Source organism: Bos grunniens, chromosome 12 (assembly GCF_055505025.1).
Source record: "Bos grunniens cultivar Pamir isolate PY7600 chromosome 12, Bosgru_T2T1.0, whole genome shotgun sequence".
In the NCBI taxonomy this organism is placed as follows: Eukaryota; Metazoa; Chordata; class Mammalia; order Artiodactyla; family Bovidae; genus Bos; species Bos grunniens.
The window spans coordinates 36,075,208-36,093,041 of NC_141176.1; the positions used below are offsets into that span (position 1 = coordinate 36,075,208).

General features: G+C 50.0%; 2 protein-coding genes and 1 long non-coding RNA gene across 38 annotated transcripts in view; all 3 read right to left on the minus strand.

Annotated features, from left to right (window-relative positions):
* The window catches only part of IL17D (interleukin 17D), a 32,567-nt gene extending 28,714 nt beyond the window's left edge, over nucleotides 1-3,853 (minus strand). The window contains exons 1-6 of one of the 11 annotated variants that reach the window (XM_086329792.1): nucleotides 3,735-3,853; nucleotides 3,171-3,293; nucleotides 2,272-2,325; nucleotides 2,115-2,187; nucleotides 1,721-1,930; nucleotides 971-1,266 (exon numbers count right to left, since the gene is read on the minus strand). In XM_086329792.1, the coding sequence (XP_086185918.1) occupies nucleotides 971-1,266; nucleotides 1,721-1,930; nucleotides 2,115-2,187; nucleotides 2,272-2,310 (618 nt within the window). In that variant the 5' untranslated portion in view covers nucleotides 2,311-2,325; nucleotides 3,171-3,293; nucleotides 3,735-3,853. Of the gene's footprint in view, nucleotides 1-970; nucleotides 1,267-1,720; nucleotides 1,939-2,114; nucleotides 2,188-2,214; nucleotides 2,799-3,170; nucleotides 3,437-3,486; nucleotides 3,617-3,734 lie in introns of those variants that run through there. The other 10 variants (XM_086329801.1, XM_086329800.1, XM_086329799.1 and 7 more) reach the window with 10 other exon arrangements.
* An 896-nt stretch (nucleotides 3,854-4,749) lies between these two features.
* Nucleotides 4,750-6,052, minus strand: LOC147361690 (uncharacterized). The gene is made up of 2 exons (XR_015138209.1): nucleotides 5,928-6,052; nucleotides 4,750-4,900 (listed from the first exon to the last, which is right to left on the minus strand). It is a non-coding gene; the product is annotated as an uncharacterized LOC147361690 (long non-coding RNA).
* Nucleotides 6,053-6,231: 179 nt separating this feature from the next.
* The window catches only part of IFT88 (intraflagellar transport 88), a 61,403-nt gene continuing 49,800 nt past the window's right edge, over nucleotides 6,232-17,834 (minus strand). For 22 of the 26 annotated variants that reach the window (XR_015138201.1, XR_015138198.1, XR_015138196.1 and 19 more), the window contains 4 exons: nucleotides 16,179-16,285; nucleotides 10,080-10,146; nucleotides 6,759-6,869; nucleotides 6,232-6,540 (listed from right to left, as the gene is read on the minus strand). Coding sequence is in view for 16 of the 26 variants with exons in the window: in XM_086329787.1 (XP_086185913.1) it covers nucleotides 6,419-6,540; nucleotides 6,759-6,869; nucleotides 10,080-10,146; nucleotides 16,179-16,285 (407 nt within the window). In the remaining 10 variants the exon portion in view is untranslated. Of the gene's footprint in view, nucleotides 6,541-6,758; nucleotides 6,870-10,079; nucleotides 10,147-16,178; nucleotides 16,286-17,834 lie in introns of those variants that run through there. The other 4 variants (XR_015138203.1, XR_015138199.1, XR_015138202.1 and 1 more) reach the window with 1 other exon arrangement.

Genomic DNA, 17,834 nt, shown 5'->3' on the forward strand with positions numbered 1-17,834 from the left:
CGTGGATGTCTGTCCTGAGCCCCTACCTCCCGCAATAGCCATCCTCCACTCAGCCTGGTCAGTTTCACTTCCTGAAGCAAGGCTGTTCGAACTGGTCCTGCCCTCACCTCCTCTACGCCCCAGTTCGAGTATCCGTGTTCTCTTCCAGTTTACCCTGCTCAAGGACAGCTTCCTTGAGTGAAAAACACCCTCAAGGATAAATATCAACTTTGCAACCCTGCTAAAGTCAAACCTAGGCCTGTGCTCCCACCACACACATGCACACCCGCACAAGCACATATATATACAGGCCTGGGTCCCTCACTCTCCTCCTTTCCTCCGGGTCACCCCTTCCCTTTCTCGAGGCTTCGGAGTGAAGGCTCCCCCGCCTTGTGCAGTCTATGAGCGCCTTGGCACGGGGATGGCGGGGAAAGAAGGGGACAGTCACACGTGTGCTGACACTCCAGCCACACTGGCCCTGTTTGCACGCTGCTCCTTTCCTCCGAGATGACCGACCTCTTGAGAAACTATGGAAAGATTTCCAACCTCCAAAGTGCCCGGCGCCGCGCGCATCCTCACCCCGCCAACCACGGCATGCTCAGCTCCTCTCCTCCCACCTCAGTTACTCTCTGGTGACCCCCACCGCCCCTACCGTCGGCCACGGCTAGAAGACTCGGAAGATGCGTTACTGAGATCCAATGTCCAGCTGTCCCTGGACGGGCACAGGCACCCGGAAAACATTTGCAAGACCCGCACGGGCCGACGGTACAAAGCCCTGTAACAAAAGCCCACCCGGCTCGGTCCCCCGTGGATTCCACTTAACCACGTACCCGGCAAAGAGCAGGTGCTCAAGAAACCCTGGGGCGTCTGGCAGACCTACGAATTCCCCGGAGGACGCGGTCCCCTCAGAGGAAGGTGCAGGGCCTCTGCGGGAAGGCCTGCTCCGAGTCCGGGCCCCTGGCGCCCCCCGCCCTCCCGGCGCCCCGCTCACCTGTAGGCCCAGGGCGACACGCTGCGCAGGTTGGTGGGCGGCCGGAAGCGGCGGTCGGCGGGCCTGCCCCCGGCCGGGCAGCTGGCGTTGCGCGCCTGCTCGCGCGGGCCCAGCTGCAGCGTGTGGTGGAAGGCGCCGAGCACGCCGGCCGCCAGTCGCCCGTACAGCTGCTCCAGGAGCTCCTCGGGCCGGTCCGCGCAGCCCCGCGCCCGTGCTGGCCGCCGGCCCGCCTTCGGGGCGCCCCCCGCACGGCCCGGCGACAGCGCCAGCAGGACACCGGCCACCAACGCCCAGACCTGCGGGACAGGCCGCGCTCAGCGCCGCGCGCAGGAGGGGCCCGCACCCCCGGTCTCCCGCGCCCCCAGTCCCGGGTCCCCGCCCCGCGCCCTCCGCCTCTGGGGCCCCGTCCCGCGCCCCACCCCTGGGCCCCGCGCCCCCGCCCGGAGGATGGGTGCGGACCACGCCGGGCCCCGCGCGCCCTCCCCGCCCGTGCGCCGTCCTCGGGGACCCCGCGGCCCTGCCCCGCGCCGGCCCACGCGCCCCTCGCCGCCGCCGCCCCGAGCCGGGGTCCGCGCGGAGCGCGGGTGTGCGGTGCGCGTGTGCGTGTGCCGGCCGGGCTGCTGCGCCGCGGGCTGCGAGTGCCTGTGACGGCGCCCGGGCCCCTCGGCGGCCCCCGCGTGTCCGAGGCGCGCGGACCCCACGAGCCGCCCGGGCCCGGGACTGAGTCGAGCGCTCGCGCCGCGCACTCACCGGCGGCCCCAGCATTGCCGCGAAGTGGCTCCGGTGGTCGCGGAGGCGCGGACACGTCCGAGCGGAGCCGCGCGGCGCGGCGCGAGCGGAAGGAGGCGCCTCGGCTGGAAGGGAAGTCAGAGGGTCCGGCCGCGCGGAAAGAGCCCCGGGACGATGGGCACCTGGAGTGGAGCTCGCGGGCCTGGAGGCAGCCTGTCTCACCACGCCTTCCTGAGGGACTGGAGACAGTGTTCCGAACCGGGTGGGGAAGCGGCCGTTTGTCCTTCCCCCAAACGCCCAGGAAACGGCCCTTCTCTGCACCCACCCCCGCCCCCCAGCAGCTCAGAAAACCGAGCACCAGACACCCGACCCAGACTGCCCTTTTGTGGCTGGAAACCGGCACCTTTGGGCGCACCTTTGGGTGTCTGGACGCCTGCTCCTGAAGCCGGGACTCTACGCACGAGCAGTGGTGTGAAATAAGACCGATTCTTTGTAAATAAAGACAATATACTTACCTGGAGGGATTCTACTTCAAGAACAACCAAACGCGCTCGCTCGTTCTATAAATCTACCTTAATGCTTTTAGGTGGCGGCCTGGTGAATACGGTCATTTCACAGCAGTTATACTTCGCCAATAAAAACAAAAGAATGATAAGAGCTGAAAGGTTTCCGAAGGTACAGAAAATACACGATTTATGGTTCCTTGAACGGTTTCTAGCTTTGGTATTTGCCTTGTAAATCATTGGTGAAAACACATTTCAGTTATGCTGTGTAGAAAAACAACACTTTTGTATGCCTTGAATACCCTATAACTGAAGAGGAATCGCCCTATCTACTGCTAAAAAGCCCACAGAAATTGCCAATTTAAGCAATTAACAGCTTGGTGAGTAAACGTTCCTTTTGAGGTTACTTTTTTGACTAATAGATAAATTGTGTTGTTTCCTTTATGGTAAAATGGGAATAAACATAGCAATGCACAAGCATATTGTTTGTGGGTTGTTTTTTTCCCCCCCCCAATTTGGTAAAGGTGTGGGAATACTTTGAAAGGTAAGGCGGTACAGACCAGACTGTTCCCTCTGCATTATTCAACGAAATACCTTCCACTGTCTGATAACTCGGCAACTTCTCTCTCCTCCCTTGTTACTTGGAAACGAAAATATTTATTTTCCAACAGTTTTCATTTTGTGAAAGGTCATAAACACTGAACCTGCTCGCCCACTTGATAGAACATACAATTAGTCTTTTTGATACTAAACCAAGTTGAGAAATTCTCTTCTAACAGATGCAAAATCCAGTAGTCAGTACCCTCAGATCAGAACATACTTATGAAGTGAACATACTTATGAAATAAACATGTTAACAGTTCAAATCCCACCTTAAGACAAGTGAGAAAAAGGGAAGGAAGTTCTCAAAAGCCCAGCCCTCCATCTAGGCACCCAGAGCCACTGTGGGGGCAGCTGTTTCCACTCACCTTCTGGGTCAGGGCAGACCAGAACTCCTTCCCTCCTGTGAAGGTCAGCGCTTCTTCCTCTGCCGTGTCCTCTGTCAGCACCTGGATGTCCCACCCCTGCTCTTCACTCCCCACCTTGGACACCTGAGGAGTCATTCAAAACTGGCCTCCAAGTAGCTACCCCGGCTCCACCCACCGTTCCCCATCAGGTCTCAGGTACTGGAGCGTGTGGAGGCCCATCCCTCTCCCCTGCCTCGCCCCTTGCACACACACCCCACCCCCCACCTCCAGGTATGATCATTGTGGATACCGGTTCCCAGTGCAGCCTGTGACTCACCTCAGGCACTAGCACTTTCTTCCCTCATCTTCTGCAATTCTCTGACCTCTGACCTTGCCTCTTCACCATTCCTTCCCACCCCAACAAGTCCTGGTGTCCTCCCCCCACCGTTCAACAGTTACCCCAGTCCCTTGATCCTTTTTAGCTACTCTGTTCAGTTCACACAGCTGGCTGACCACACACAGCTGTTTATGCCACATACCTGAGGCCTCCACCCACACCCCTGTGCATCACACTTCCCGACTCACGGTCTCTTTTCCCAAGATAACTTGCTTCCATGTCTGGCCTCGGATCTTTGCTCCCCTTCACCTCCATGCCCCGGGCTCTACACACTTCTTACTCGTGCTGCTTCCAGCCCTCCCATGACCTAACACCCACAAATTTCTGCTGTTCTCCCCCGGGAATTAGAGCAGCAGCCCTGGCCTTGGGTGACCAACGGCCTTCCCCCTGGAACGCCCACCTCCATAAAAGGCAACACCAGCAGCCGCTCAGCTCCTCAGCAGCAAGTGGCCATCAGCCTCCCTTCTGGGCTTCCCTCATCAGGACTTGGGTGTGCCTTTCTCTCACTTGTCAGGGCTGCACTGAACTGTCAACATGTTTATTTCATTAAGTATGTGGTGGTGTTTAGTCGCTCAGTTGTGTCCAATTCCTTGCGACCCCTTCCTCTGTCCATGGATTCTCCAGGGAAGAACACTGGAGTGGGTTGCCAGTTCCTTCTCCAGAGGATCCTTGTAACCCAGGGATTGAACCCGAGTCTCCTGCACGGGCACGCTCCACTTCCTAAACATGGGCTGAATTGGACCAATCCCAACAGCTCTCATTCCCAGAACAAGGCCAGCCCAGTGACCTCTCACCCAGGCCTCTGCGAGTGGTCCCCTCCCCCATCCCCATGACACCAGTGGGGTCACTTTCTAGAAGATAAATCAAGTCACATCACTCACCTTCCTCTCTGCTGTTGCTAGAAAAGACCTACTCCTGCCTCCCTGGTGGACAGCAGCCCCTTGCCCGCTCCCGAGCACACTGCACCCACCACATCTAGCCCCAGACACTCTAGCTCTCTGCCCCCAACACCCCCAGATCCTCCTGCTTGTGGGTTAGCACCTGCTCCTCCTGCCCAGGGCACTGCTGCCCTTGAATCATCACCTGGTACTGATACAAACGCCTCTCCCAGAGGGGTTCCCAGATCATCTCCTCCACCATCAACACTCTCCTGATGCGCCTTCATTTCATCTTCTGACTGCCCTCATCAGAGCTGTGGTGTTCCCAGTAGTCACGCGTGGATATGAGAGCTGGACCATAAAGAAGGCTGAGTGCTGAAGAACAGATGCTTTTGAAGTGTGGTATTGGAGAAGACTCTTGAGAGTCCCTTGGACTGCAAGGAGATCCAACCAGTCAATCCTGAAGGAGATCAGTCCTAAATAGTCATTGGAAGGACTGATGCTGAAGCTGAAACTCCAGTATTTTGGCCACCTGATGCGAAGAACTGACTTATTGGAAAAGACCCTGATGCTGACAAAGATTGAGGGCAGGGGGTGGCAGAGGATAAGATGGTTGGATGGCATCACAGACTCAATGGACATGAGTTTGAGTAAGCTTCAGGAGTTGGTGATGGACAGGGAAGCCTGGCATGCTGCAGTCCATGGGGTCACAGAGTCAGACATGACTGAGTGACTGAAGAGCAACTGCCCTAGAGCCCACTAAAACTACATTCACTATCTGTCTCCCCGGCCAGAATTTAAGCTCTTTGAGGACTGGGTGGTGTTGTCTTGGTCATGACAGTGTCCTCAGATTCTCCCACACATCAGACATCTCATGTATTTGCTGAACACCTGCCCCATTGGGTCACGACCTTTTTAGGGAGCAGGGAACGTGCTCTAATTAGGTGTTTCTCTCCTGCACCTAACAGAAATGTGCACACGGCAGAAACAAAATGAGACAGATGGGCCCTCCTCTCATGAGGTGTCACAGACAAGCCACTTCTCCTGACTGCCCACCAGTGCAAGTCCACAGGACACGGCCAACCAGTCAGGTGCACTGCGGAGGACGCAGGCAGTCCTGGCCTTGACCCCGCACCCAGAGTCCTGCTGGGGAAGCCCCCTTGAGGCTGCCATTGCTCGGGTGGTTGGTGCTATGAGGCTGCAGGAGGAGGCGATCACAGAAAAGATTGAGAGGCTCAAGATCTGGTATTTCCTGTCCCTACACCTTCCTGCCTTCAAGACACAACTGCTTCACTAGTGCTGGAGCTCCCACCAGGCAAAACTTCCAGACTCAGTCCCCAAACACCAAGCAAGTTTGCTTGAACAACAACTCATCAAGGGTATATCTGAGCACAGTATTTTTCAAGCCACAAACCATTAAGTCAATACAGTGCTTTCACTACTAATACTGTCTAAGAAATTACAGAAAAGAGCAGCACATACCTCAGTAATTAGGATACTTACGTGGGTGTGGGTGCCAGGTAGTGCTGCGAGATTTACTTCTTGTCCAAATTTCATTGTTACTGTTGTTTAGTCACTCAGTTGTGTCCGACTCTTTGTGACCCCTTCCTCTGTTCATGGATTCTCCAGGCAAGAATACTGGAGTGGGTTGCTAGTTCCATCTCCAGAGGATCTTCCTGATCCAGGGATTGGACCTGAGTCTCCTGCCTTGCAGGCAGATTCTCTACCACTGAACCACTAGGGAAGAAGATTTACTTCCTACTGTGGATCAGTGTGTTCAAAAGGGTAAGTCAGTCGCTGGCCTAAGTATTATTTTCACGTTTTTATTCCATTAAAAACAAAACCTAAACCCATAACTCATAGAATAGAATACACTTATTAAAAGTTTGGACAGTGTGCAAAATTAAAGTTTGGATATTTAATCCAAAGTTCAACATGAGTATAATCCTGTAAGGTGACTTCTTTCCTTTAATAAATAACACATTAAAATTATACTATTCCGGAAGCAAATCATCTCCTAACTCTTCATCAGCAAAATCATCCTCTTCCATTCTCTTTTTGGCTGCAGTTTTGGGTCTTTCTATTTGAGGGCCAAGCGGATCCACATAGAAGGCGTCTGGGTTTCAGAGCAGATGGTGACATTAGAGGAACAGGAAAAACAGCAAATGTAGAACCGGTTAGACTCACTGTCAACAGTAAGCAACCCAAAGTGAGCAGGAATGCCTCCCAAGTCACGAGAAGCTTTGTCTGTGTTGCAGAAACTCCTACTGACCCCCAGGAGGACGTGTCTGCCCCTCCGCCATCCCGGCAGACCCACGGGCCAGGGGCACTCACCTGGCTCCTTGTTGCTGCTGCTCTCATAAGGCTCGTCTGTGCCAGGCAGTGCTCGAAGCTGGGCACTCAGTCGCTCGCCTTTGCTGCCAGCGCTACAGTTCTGGCCACTGTCTGGAAACGGAAACAACAGGTGTTGAACATGCTGGGGGAACACCACACTGCATTATGAATCTTACAGTAGAGTTATCTGCCAAAAAACAGGCTGGTTGTTTCATCTGACACCCAGTTTCCAAGGGATGTAATTCTTGTCTTCTGAAATTTTGAAGAAATCCCTTGGTGGGAACCTCTACTATAGTCAGAGCATCACTTGAGTAGTCTTTACATGGCTCACATCCTACCGGATGCTGCAAACACTGGCGAAGGTCTCCCAGTTTGGGGGGAGGGGCTGGGCCACCACCTGTGTACAGCCTGGGAGCCACCGCAGCCTCACAGCCTCAGTGGGCTAGGAGGCCACAGACTCTCACTGGGTGGCCATGGGTCTGAAAAGTGGCAACAGTGACCTCTCACCCACACAAGGTCGTTCCTGTAAAACGCAGCAGTGGTTTTCCGGGTGTGGCCCTGGGACCACCACAGCTGGGACTGGGTCAGAAACACAAAGTCCCAGGCCCATCACTGGCCAGCTCAGAGAGGCTGGGGTTGGATCTGTTTTAACCAGCCTTCCCAGTGACTCTGATACACGATAAAACCTGAGGACCCCTCGTGAGGAAGGGCACTGAGGTTTATAAAACAAATTATTGAGAAATAAGGCTACAATGAGACCAGTCTGATGCACAAAAAAGAACCATTTTCAAAGGCCCTCAAACATTTCAAAAAGAGTAATTTTGTACAAACTAATAATTCTGATTATATGTTCCCTATGGTCCTCTCTCCTAGGCAACACTTTAAAAGTCCAGTTGTAGGCATGGCATTTATTTCAACACACTACACTTAAACCAGCTCAGGTCTGGCCTCAACTGGACTCATGAAGAAACCCCTTTCCCCTTTGTGAACTGTGATTCTCACCCAGACAGAAGCGCCAGAGATGTCCACACTGAGACGTGAACACGCATCACTGGGTCTCCCGGGACAGAAGTGGAAGTGGTAGGACTGGGCACCCTTTAACACGCAGGCTGTGCTGTTTCTCAGTGAGCAAGTGAGGGTAGGGGACGCTGCTTAAGGTGGGCCATGTCCACGGGGGCCCCATGGTGCTGTAGGAGGGGCCCAGGAGGTGAAGTGGGGAGGAATCCAAGTGGTGCCACAGCCTGGTAGACTCAGACCCCAAAGCCAGGGAGAGCCTGGCCCCAGGCTTGAGAGAACTGGAGGCAGAGGTGCTGACAGGCAGGCTCCAGGATAGTGTGGGGGCCTGGGGAGGAGGTGGGGCCATCAACGATGACAGGAAACCAGGAAGAAAAAGGCAAGTGTTGGGAGAGAGAAGCAAGAGAGCCGGGTGCCGCCCCAGGGCCAGGCCTTGACACCTGGCCCATCGGGAAGCCCAGCTTCAGCTCCCAGAAGCTGTTTGTGCACCAGGACTGCCTGTTTGTGTTGGGCTGACATGAGCTGGATGAGAGAAGGGAAAATTTGCTAAGAAATAGCAGCAGCAGCAGCGGGGAGGCCCCCAGGAGGCCCCTCTCCGCACAGCTGTGGCCCTTCTCGGCCTAAGGCAGAATCCCAGGGCCTGGGGACACTCTCTGAGGCTGGACACTGCCCTCTGGGCTCTGGCTCAGCTTCAGCAGCTCTCAGGACACCTGGCTAGGGGGGCCGGAGCTTCCAAAGTGGACTTTAAACGTGAGGCCTTCTAGGGGCCTCAGCCACACTGCACAAGCCCATGATGACCTGGGAAGGCAGTTTGGTGGTGGGTTTGGGAGGAACCAATTGCTTACTCTGAACCGAGGACTTCTAGAGGGAAGCGTAGGATCCTGAACTTCAGTAAAGAACTGATGCTCCCCTAGGGTTATTCCTTAAAGGGACACCCAATGCAAATGTGCTCATAGCCCGGGAGTTTGCCTCCTAAGAGCAGGGGAGCGGGAGCAGAGGGCTGCTGGGGCCCTTCCTAGGATCTTCTCATGGATGCACAGGCTGATCCACAGTTTCCCAGCCACTGAGAACTGTTGGTGCATGCAGGCCCATGTTCCTCATCTACAAGCCCAATTCCAAACGGCGCTAAAGCAGGTTTCTGGGGGGAACACAGCTTCATGTCAAGAATAAAACCTGCCTTGACCTGAAGCTATCCCGGGCTATAATTTATCCTCAGTGTGAACATTCCCATTTCACTGAAATAATGAGATGTCACCTGATACTGAGGTGATCCCCAGGGGTGTTACATAGCTGGAGTTCCCCTGGAGTAGTGGGGCTGCCCCTTGGGGCATCCAGGCGCCTGCTGCCTGCAGTGGCTGCACACACCTGGGGAGCAAAGCCCTGCCCTCAAGGAGAGGCTGTCTGGGCCACGGCCCCGCTCCGCCAGGCAGTGCCCACAGTAGATCAGGGCTCGTGGGTCCTTCCAAGTCGATCCTGACTTCCTTGAGGGCAAGGGCCTTGTCTCATGTCGTTGGCACCCAGTGTGCAGCCAACAGTAATGAAGGAATGAAAGGAAGGCCTCCCTAAGCTGCAGGCCAGGCCTGCCTGCGTCGTGCCCCCTGGACCACAAGCAGACAACAGGATTAAGTCAGTCCTGTGTGCATGGCGGGGCTAAGTGTGGACACAACTTGGATCCCAATTTAGCACTTGGTTTTCTAATTAGTTTCCTTAAAACCACCCAACTTCCCCTAAATATAACTTCTACTATCCCCTGAAATAGAGAAAGAAGGTGGATTCTGTTGACGGGGAAAAGGGGGAGGAAAACATAACAAATCTTCTTATTAAGTAACGATGTCACAGAGCAGGAACTCAGGAGCAGCCCAAAGCAGCAGGGTTTGCGTGGCTGGTCCAGAGGCATGCTGCCCAGTGCCCAGGCTGGCACCACTTCTGCACTGACATGCAGAGGTCCATCAGCATCCTGTGAAATCCCTCCTTACAACATCCATCTGAACACTGTGACACAGCAAACCTCACTGGTATGGACACTTGCGATGATTTACCCAACATGACCATTTACTCATCAATCAGCAGAAACAGGGCTGGTTACTTAACAACTAACACCTGCAAACACCTGTTCATAATATAGCAGGCTGATGCTTAGAAAAGTAACTTAAAGTAAGTGAGGTAAGTGACTAAAAGTGAAAGTAAGTGAGGTTTGCTGTATATAAAAAAACAAATAGGATGTTTCTGGATTGTTTCAAGGGGCTTGCAGAAGCCAGTGCACTAGGATCTGCCCACCCCGGCCTCTCCAGGGTCATGGACACTCACCACTGCCCGCACTCCCGTCTCTCCGGCCGCGGGGACACCCGCTGCTGTCCCGGCCAGATTTGATGCGCTAGAGCAAGAAGACCACATGTTAACAAGGACACGCTGGACACAAGTCCTGTTTCAGCGAAAATAAGAATATCCTGCAGGGACCACCATAGCCAAGCGTTGATTTATTGTTAAAACGCAGCCCCCAGGCCTGACTGGTCCTGCCTCCCAAGCTGGGTTCACGTGACCTGCCCTGGAGCTGGTCCCACAGGAGGAAGGCCCAGCTGTCCTGGAAATGAGGTGGGAAACCTGGAGACCCCAGTCCCACTACACACACGGATGGCACTCGGGCTTAACAGGGCAGGGTCACCCATGCTTCTGCAAGTAACTTAAAAACCAAGTACTTTCCAGATGTGAAAGCTCAGATCTTAAACACAGCAGCTAAAAAGGTGGAGGGAGAAGGGGACTTGAGAGAGTGTTGTTTCTGCTTTAGCCCATGTGACAACACTGGACCAGAACTGTTTCAGGGGGAAAAAGACAGCAGAGCTTTGGAATTCACCTTCCACAGTAAACGCACTATTAAATCTCACAAACACCTAAGGTCTGCCCAACAGTCTACTTTCCTAGATATAAAGCACCCATAAGTCATAAGAATTATCTCCAAACTGTGACATTCTTAGGTTTCTTTCTGAATCTTATGGTTATTCTGTGTTTTGTTCAAGTTAGAATCTTTGAATTAATACTGAACCTGCCTCCAACACTGTCAGTTTCTTGTATGTATAAAGGTTTGTTGAGAGAAAACAGTATTCAGTAAATAGAAACAGACAGTGTTGGACAACTATTTACAACTGAATTAAATTTTCTCAACAAAGGTTGATATCTTATTTAGATCTTTAATACTATGAACATAATTCCATAAATAACTCAAAGGACACATTATTTACACCCTCAAACCTGACAACTCTCCAATTTATTTATAAATTATCAGGTCATGGATGGGGTTATTGATAATGTAGTCTGCTAGGAAGAAGAAAACACTTTTTCTCCATGATCCAAGACTCAAGTCTGTACAATGAAACACTCCTAAAACTCCAGTCTTCTAAATATCGGTAAACATGTTCAAATTATTTTCTTTTAAAAAGAAACCTCGCTGGGAACCCCATCTCTCCCTTTGCCTCCACAGACAAAAGAAAACCCAAAGATGATGTAACAAAATAAAAATATTTATATCTATACTCTGATTGTAGAAACTTGGTTTTCATCTGTGCTTAGATGTTCAGTCACGTCCAACCCTTGCGATCCCATGGACCATAGCCCACCAAGCTCCTCTGTCCATGGGATTCTCCAGGCAAGAATACTGGAGTGGGCTGCTGTTTGCTCCTCCAGGGGATCTTCCCGACTCAGGGATCCAACCTGCATCTCCTGTGTCTCCTGCATTGGCAGGAGAATTCTTTACCACTAGTGCCACCTGCAGAGAAGGCAATGGCACCCCACTCCAGTACTCTTGCCTGGAAACTCCCATGGACCGAGGAGCCTGGTGGGCTGCAGTCCATGGGGTCACTAGGAGTCGGACAGGACTGAGCGACTTCACTTTCACTTTTCACTTTTATGCATTGGAGAAGGAAATGGCAACACACTCCAGTGTTCTTGCCTGGAGAATCCCAGGGACGGAGGAGCCTGGTGGTGCCATCTCTGGGGTCGCACAGAGTCGGACACGACTGAAGCGACTTAGCAGCAGCAGCAGTGCCACCTAAGAAGCCCATAGGTGAAAAATTACCAGCATATTTAAAAGACTTAGACAATGATAAAATAATTAAACTCATAAAGACAAATGTCCATATAATCTTCCTCCCAGTAGGGAAAGAAGAGGGACACCTGCGGGCAGGAGGGACAGGTCCAGACTGGGGGAACCTCCTGGAAGAAGAGTAATGGAGCAGGTACAACAGTAACGGCTTACTGAGGGGCCCAGCCCCACAGCGAACAGGGCGGGTACAGACGCAGGCCCAGGGACACAGGCACATTTCAGTGACTGAGAAGCCTGTCTCATTTCTTTCTCAGCAGGTGGTCTGTGCTGATGCCAGGAGGAGAGACGCTGCCATCTTCTCAGAGTTTCGACACCTCATCAAGTTCCTGGGAATCTGGACTGATCTGGAGGAGTGAGGTACGGATACAGGACTGACATGTGAAGGAAACAGCTATGTGACAGAACAGCCACAAAAAATGACAGGGGTCTGCCTTCAGGGACACGGTAAGCTCCCCAGGTTGTTCTGCTAAGTAGGGGGAAAATGCAGGGTATAAGCAGTATTTCGTAAAAATCTCACTTTTGTAAAAAAAAAAAAAAAAAGTTCCCATTTTAAAATGTGTATTGAATATATGTTTGTATATATTTATAAAAATGCTTGGGAATATAAATACCAAAATGATAATAATAGTGATCTCCAAGTCATGGTTTAATGATTTTCAGATTTTTCTCTACACATTTTAATTTGAATACTACTTACAAAAGTCATCTATCTATATTTTTAGAATAACACTTGTCTTTCCAATAACATAAAAAAAAAAAAAAAGAGATGCCATTCCCATTTTGGGGGAAAAATGAGAGAAGAATGTAAACAGAGGAGTGTCGGAAGATGGCATCCTCCCTGCAGTGAGCACACAACACTGCTCCCCCACAGGGACCCACCGTGTAGTGACCTCCGGCCACACTGTCGCCTGCCCCTGAGAGTGGCCACAGGACTCAGGGGTGGCGGTGGGGCTGCAAACTCTCCCAGTGACTGGATGTTGCTGACATCCAAGTCTGTGGCCATTTTCTAGCAATGGGACAGACTGGGACAAACCTGATTTCACTGTGGACAGTTTCCGAACGCTGACTGGGGGTAAGAAGGACAAAAGCCCAGGGTTCTGTCCACCACAGGGCTTTTATTCCCTAAGAGTTAGAGCCTTGTCTTAGAACAAGGAACAGATGTTAACAAGAATCCTTAAGAAGACTGACTTCAAATTCAATAGAAAACAGAACTGAAGACCTTTTTTTGTGGCTTCAGCTCCAAAAAACCCTAGAACATGGCTGCACCTTCCCGCCTCTGGGCCAGGCCCTGAGGTCCAGCCACACCCTCTCTGAGGACCACACTGTGTCTGTGGGCTGGGCGGAAGTGACCTGCATTCTTTTTATTCTCCCACCAGGTGACCAGCTTCTGGAACACCTTCCCCATTTGACTGTTTCCTGAACAGGTGAACCTAGGACTAGCACAGGGCGACGGAAGCCCACAAGGCCCCCAAGCCTCAACAAAAGGCACCAGAGCCTCACCTGGACAGTGTCGTCCAGTGCAAACCACTACATGCTTTGCACCAAAGATAAATGTTATATGGGTTACCCTCTGGTTTTCTTTCTTGAACTTTGTAAATGCAATAATATATAAAATGTGCAAAACATTCTTGCTACTTTTATTACAATTTCCTTTACAGTCAACTTAAAGCTGTGCCTTTAAGAGTTCTTCACATGGACTCTTTTTCCGTAATATAGAAAAAGGAATATAGAAATATAGCCAAAATGGTTTCTGCTCAAATAGCTTTAGGAAATAATTGGAAACTTAGGGGTAAGTACCAACTACATTTTATATTAGTTTTGAATGTCCCATGGTATTTTAAGTTGGCCAAAACAAAGAATTTCTTGAAACTGATTTCTCTGGGGTGGGTGTGGGGGGATGGGAATGACAAATATTAAGACAGGAATTCTTTTATTTATTAATGTTACAATATAACTGCTTTACAATGTTGTATTAGTTTCTGCTGTACAACAACATAAATCAGCTGTATATATGCATATAACTCCTCCCTCTTGGGGAATTCTCTTTTTGAATATTGTAAGAATTTAGAAATTCGATTTCTAAAATTGAACAAATTATGAGTATGCTTCATTTTTGGATGAGCAATGAAAACTTCCCGCATTGTGTAAACTGTCTCTCTCCCGTCCTCTTTTGCCTCCTAGTCATTCCCTTTTATTCTCTACTTCTCTCTAGTTTGGGCTAACATTTTTCTCTTCCTTGTTGTATTTAAAATAGTCTTCAATTTCAGCTCTTTTGTTTTGCTCTTTTCCAGTTGTACAGCAAAGTTTCACAAGATTCTTGCAACTAATGTTTTTATGTTCAGGGAAGCAGAAACACAAAATGCTGAAAACCCAGCACTGCTGTGGGCTGCAGTGTCCCACCCTGTCCAGCTATTTGTCACTGCCCCCAAGGAACAGGGCACAGGGTCCCTCCAGGCCCAGGAACTCGACCCAAAGCACAAAGAGAGAACAGTCATCTTCTCCATAAATGTTCCAGAAAAGGACACACTGCTCTGAAAAGTCAGTCCACAGAAACGAACTTCCAGCTTTAATATCTTATATAGGATCTAGGGGCTTGGGGAGATCCATTATCCTGACCCACATAAATGTGAATCCATTTACCTGTCCTATGGTGGTGGTTTAGTCGCTAAGTCATGTCTGACTCTTTGTGACCCCATGGACTGTAGTCCTCCAGGTTCCTCTGTCCATGGGATTTCCCTGGCAAGAATACTGAAATGGGTTGCCATTTCCTCCTCCAGGGGATTTTCTCGACCCAGGAATTGAACCCGTGTCTCCTACAATGCAGGTGGATTCTTCACCTTCTGAACCACCAGGTCTACACAAATCGTTCTTCATTTGAAAACAGTTGAAAAAAGTCCATGACCTAATTTATTTTGTTTACTTTTCTCTTTAAATCAGACTTTGTATCCTAAGCTGGTGTTTGATCATTTGAAGGTAACCCTTCAGAAGCATAACTCTAGACCAGTGTTTCTTGAACATCGTGGATTAAAAAATTACCTGGAGAACTTGTTTTTAAAACACAGACTCCTGGACTCCAGAGATCTAACTCTGGGGCCTGGATAGGTATAGGGTGGGGCCCCTGCTCTGTAAGACCAAGTTAAAATTCTTTTAGCTCGATGAGGTTTTCCCAGGTGGTGCAGGGGTAAAGAAAGTGAAAGTGAAAGTCCCTCAGTCACGTCCGATTCTTTGCAACCGCGTGGACTACAGAGTCCATGGAATTCTCCAGGCCAGAATACTGGAATGGGTAGCCTTTCCTTTCTCCAGAGGATCTTTCCAACCCAGGGATCGAACCCAGTCTTCCGCATTGCAGGGGGATTCATCATCAGCTGGGACGCAAGGGAAACCGAAGAAACTGGAGTGGGTAGCCTGTCCCTTCTCCAGGGGATCTTCCGGACCCAGGAATGGAGCTGGGGTCTCCTGCATTGCAGGCGGATTCTTTATCAACTGAGCTATCAGGGAAGCTGCTTCCTAATGAAGCAGAGGTAAGAGACACAGGTTCAGTCCTGGGTCAGCAAGATCCCCTGGAGGAGGAGATGGCAACCGACTCCAGAGTTCTTGTCTGGAGAATCCCATGGACAGATTTTAAAAAGAATAAAACAGATCACATCCTCCAAGCAAACACAAGATAACCACATTTTGAAAGCAAATATGGAACTTAGGTTTAATTATCTAAGGTAATTAAATTCTTGAAAAAGTTTAAGCTTAAAGAATATATTTCTTTCTATGAAAGACAGATACTCAAAAATAACATTAAATTTTTAAATAGTCTAGTCTCAAACACAGGAGGGAGTACTCACTTTCAGAAGTAAAAATACTGCAGGGAACACAAAAGCATACAACCCTTCCGGCACCAGCACTATTCTCAGTGCCATGTCCTACTATACAACAGAGCAGCCCAACAAAAAACCACCACTGCTACCCACGAGTCCCTGCATCTTGGTTCCCACAGGCGTGGACTCTCCAGCTGAAGTCAGGTCTATAAATTAATCTGTGGTTATTTGTAGCGGGAAAATTACCATTGTTAGTCTATTAGTAGCCACCCACCAAGGACTACATTGAATCTAATGCACTTCCTCTGATTAGGAACAAGGTTTTGACAGAAATTTATGCTAAAACTACAGTTTCAGTTATCTCTCCTTTCACGCTAAAGCACAAAAATAATTTCAACTTAGTTTTATTGACAGAAGCCCTGACATCACTCAGATGAGCACAAAAGGCTGACGTTTTCATAATCAACAGACAGCAGTTTTCAGCTTATTCATGTGAGATACCTGTTCTCTGATTTCTTTCATTTTTTCCAATCTCTTTAGTTTTGTTGCATATTCTTGAACTTCTTTCAATCCAATGTCTGTGCAGAGACGGACCAAGAAACGTAGACCTAAATTATGAAAAACATTTTCAGAGAAGTGTTTATACATGGTGTTCAAAGAACAAATCAATACACTTGATCCTCGGGGACACAGTCTGAATGATGCTCACAAACAGTGTTTGTTTCTCCTGAAAAATCTCTGCAGTTTGCCTTCCTGGCCTTCGGAGAAGTGGGCTCCTTGAAGGAGGGCTTAGAACGATTCGGCACACCAGCCTGCTGCCCTTCAGGGGAGACCATGACATCTACAATTCAAACCTTTAGCTCCTCACCTGTTTCTCCTTTATGCATTTACGACTCCTGACATGTTATATATTTATTGTCTTTTCCTTCCCACTAGAATCCAAGCTCCACAAGGCCAGGATTTTCATCTGTCTTGTTTTCTGCCATGTCCATAGGGCAGGAACAGTGCCATGTACCAGCACTGCAGTCACCTGATGACTTTTCTGGGTTCATCAGAAAAATACTCTGCTCAAAGTGAGGCTGCACTTGGGTGCAAGTGTTTCTCCTATGCTAGCATCAAGGTAGGCTACTGACTACACCTGTTCTGAAAATTACCCAGGCCCAAGTGTCCTGGACATTCCTTGTGGCATAGATCATCGTTCGACTTTTATAAGGAATCTTAAACTCTCTTTAAAGAAAGAAATGCGGCCTTGCTGGGAGGCGCTCGATCTGCTGCACAATGCAGAGGTGCTGTGACTACTGTGGTGGTCCTCCACCCATGTCAAGTGCGTCCCCAGGGGACACCTGGCAGCACCCAACAGAAGGTATGCAGCTGGCACTCTGTGGGTGGAGGCCAAGGATGCTGTTAGACATTCTAGAATCCACAGGACGACCCCACAACAGAATTATGCAATCCCCAACGTCAGTGGTGCAGACGCTGGGAAACTCTGCCTAGCAGACTGCTGGGTTTCCACTTCCAAAATGGAATCACTATTATTACTACTACTACTACTACTACTATAATGGGCTTCCCTGATAGCTCAGCTGGTAAAGAATCCACTTGCAATGCAGGAGACCCGGGTTCAATTCCTGGGTTGGAAAGATCTGCTGGAGAAGGGATAGGTTACCCACTCCAGCATTCTTGGGCTTCCCTTGTGGTTCAGCTGGTAAAGAATCTGCCTGCAATGTGGGAGATGCGGGTTCAATACCTGGGCTGGGATACTATAATGATTATTCTATCACTGCTCCGATTTAATGTCTAAAGCATCAGTTTCCCAGTGTGGCCAAGCTTAAGAATTATATTAAAAGTTGTTAAAAAAAGAAACAGAAAAAAAATCACACATCCAGCTCCACTGCAAACCTGAAGGAGACTCTCTGTGGGCTGGGCTATAGATTTGTGGTTTTTACAGGCTTTACAAGTAATCCCCATGTATCCTGTTTTTTTGACTGGTGTTTGGAAACTGCTGTGAGCTAATGAACCCACATCTGAGCAGCATTACAAAACCCCTTGCTCCTAGGCTCCTTTCAAGGCCGTAATTCTGAACTCTGCTTTTCACAAAAGCCAAATTGAGAAAAATATTACTGAAGGAACATGCAGCATATCTAACCCCTGGATTGG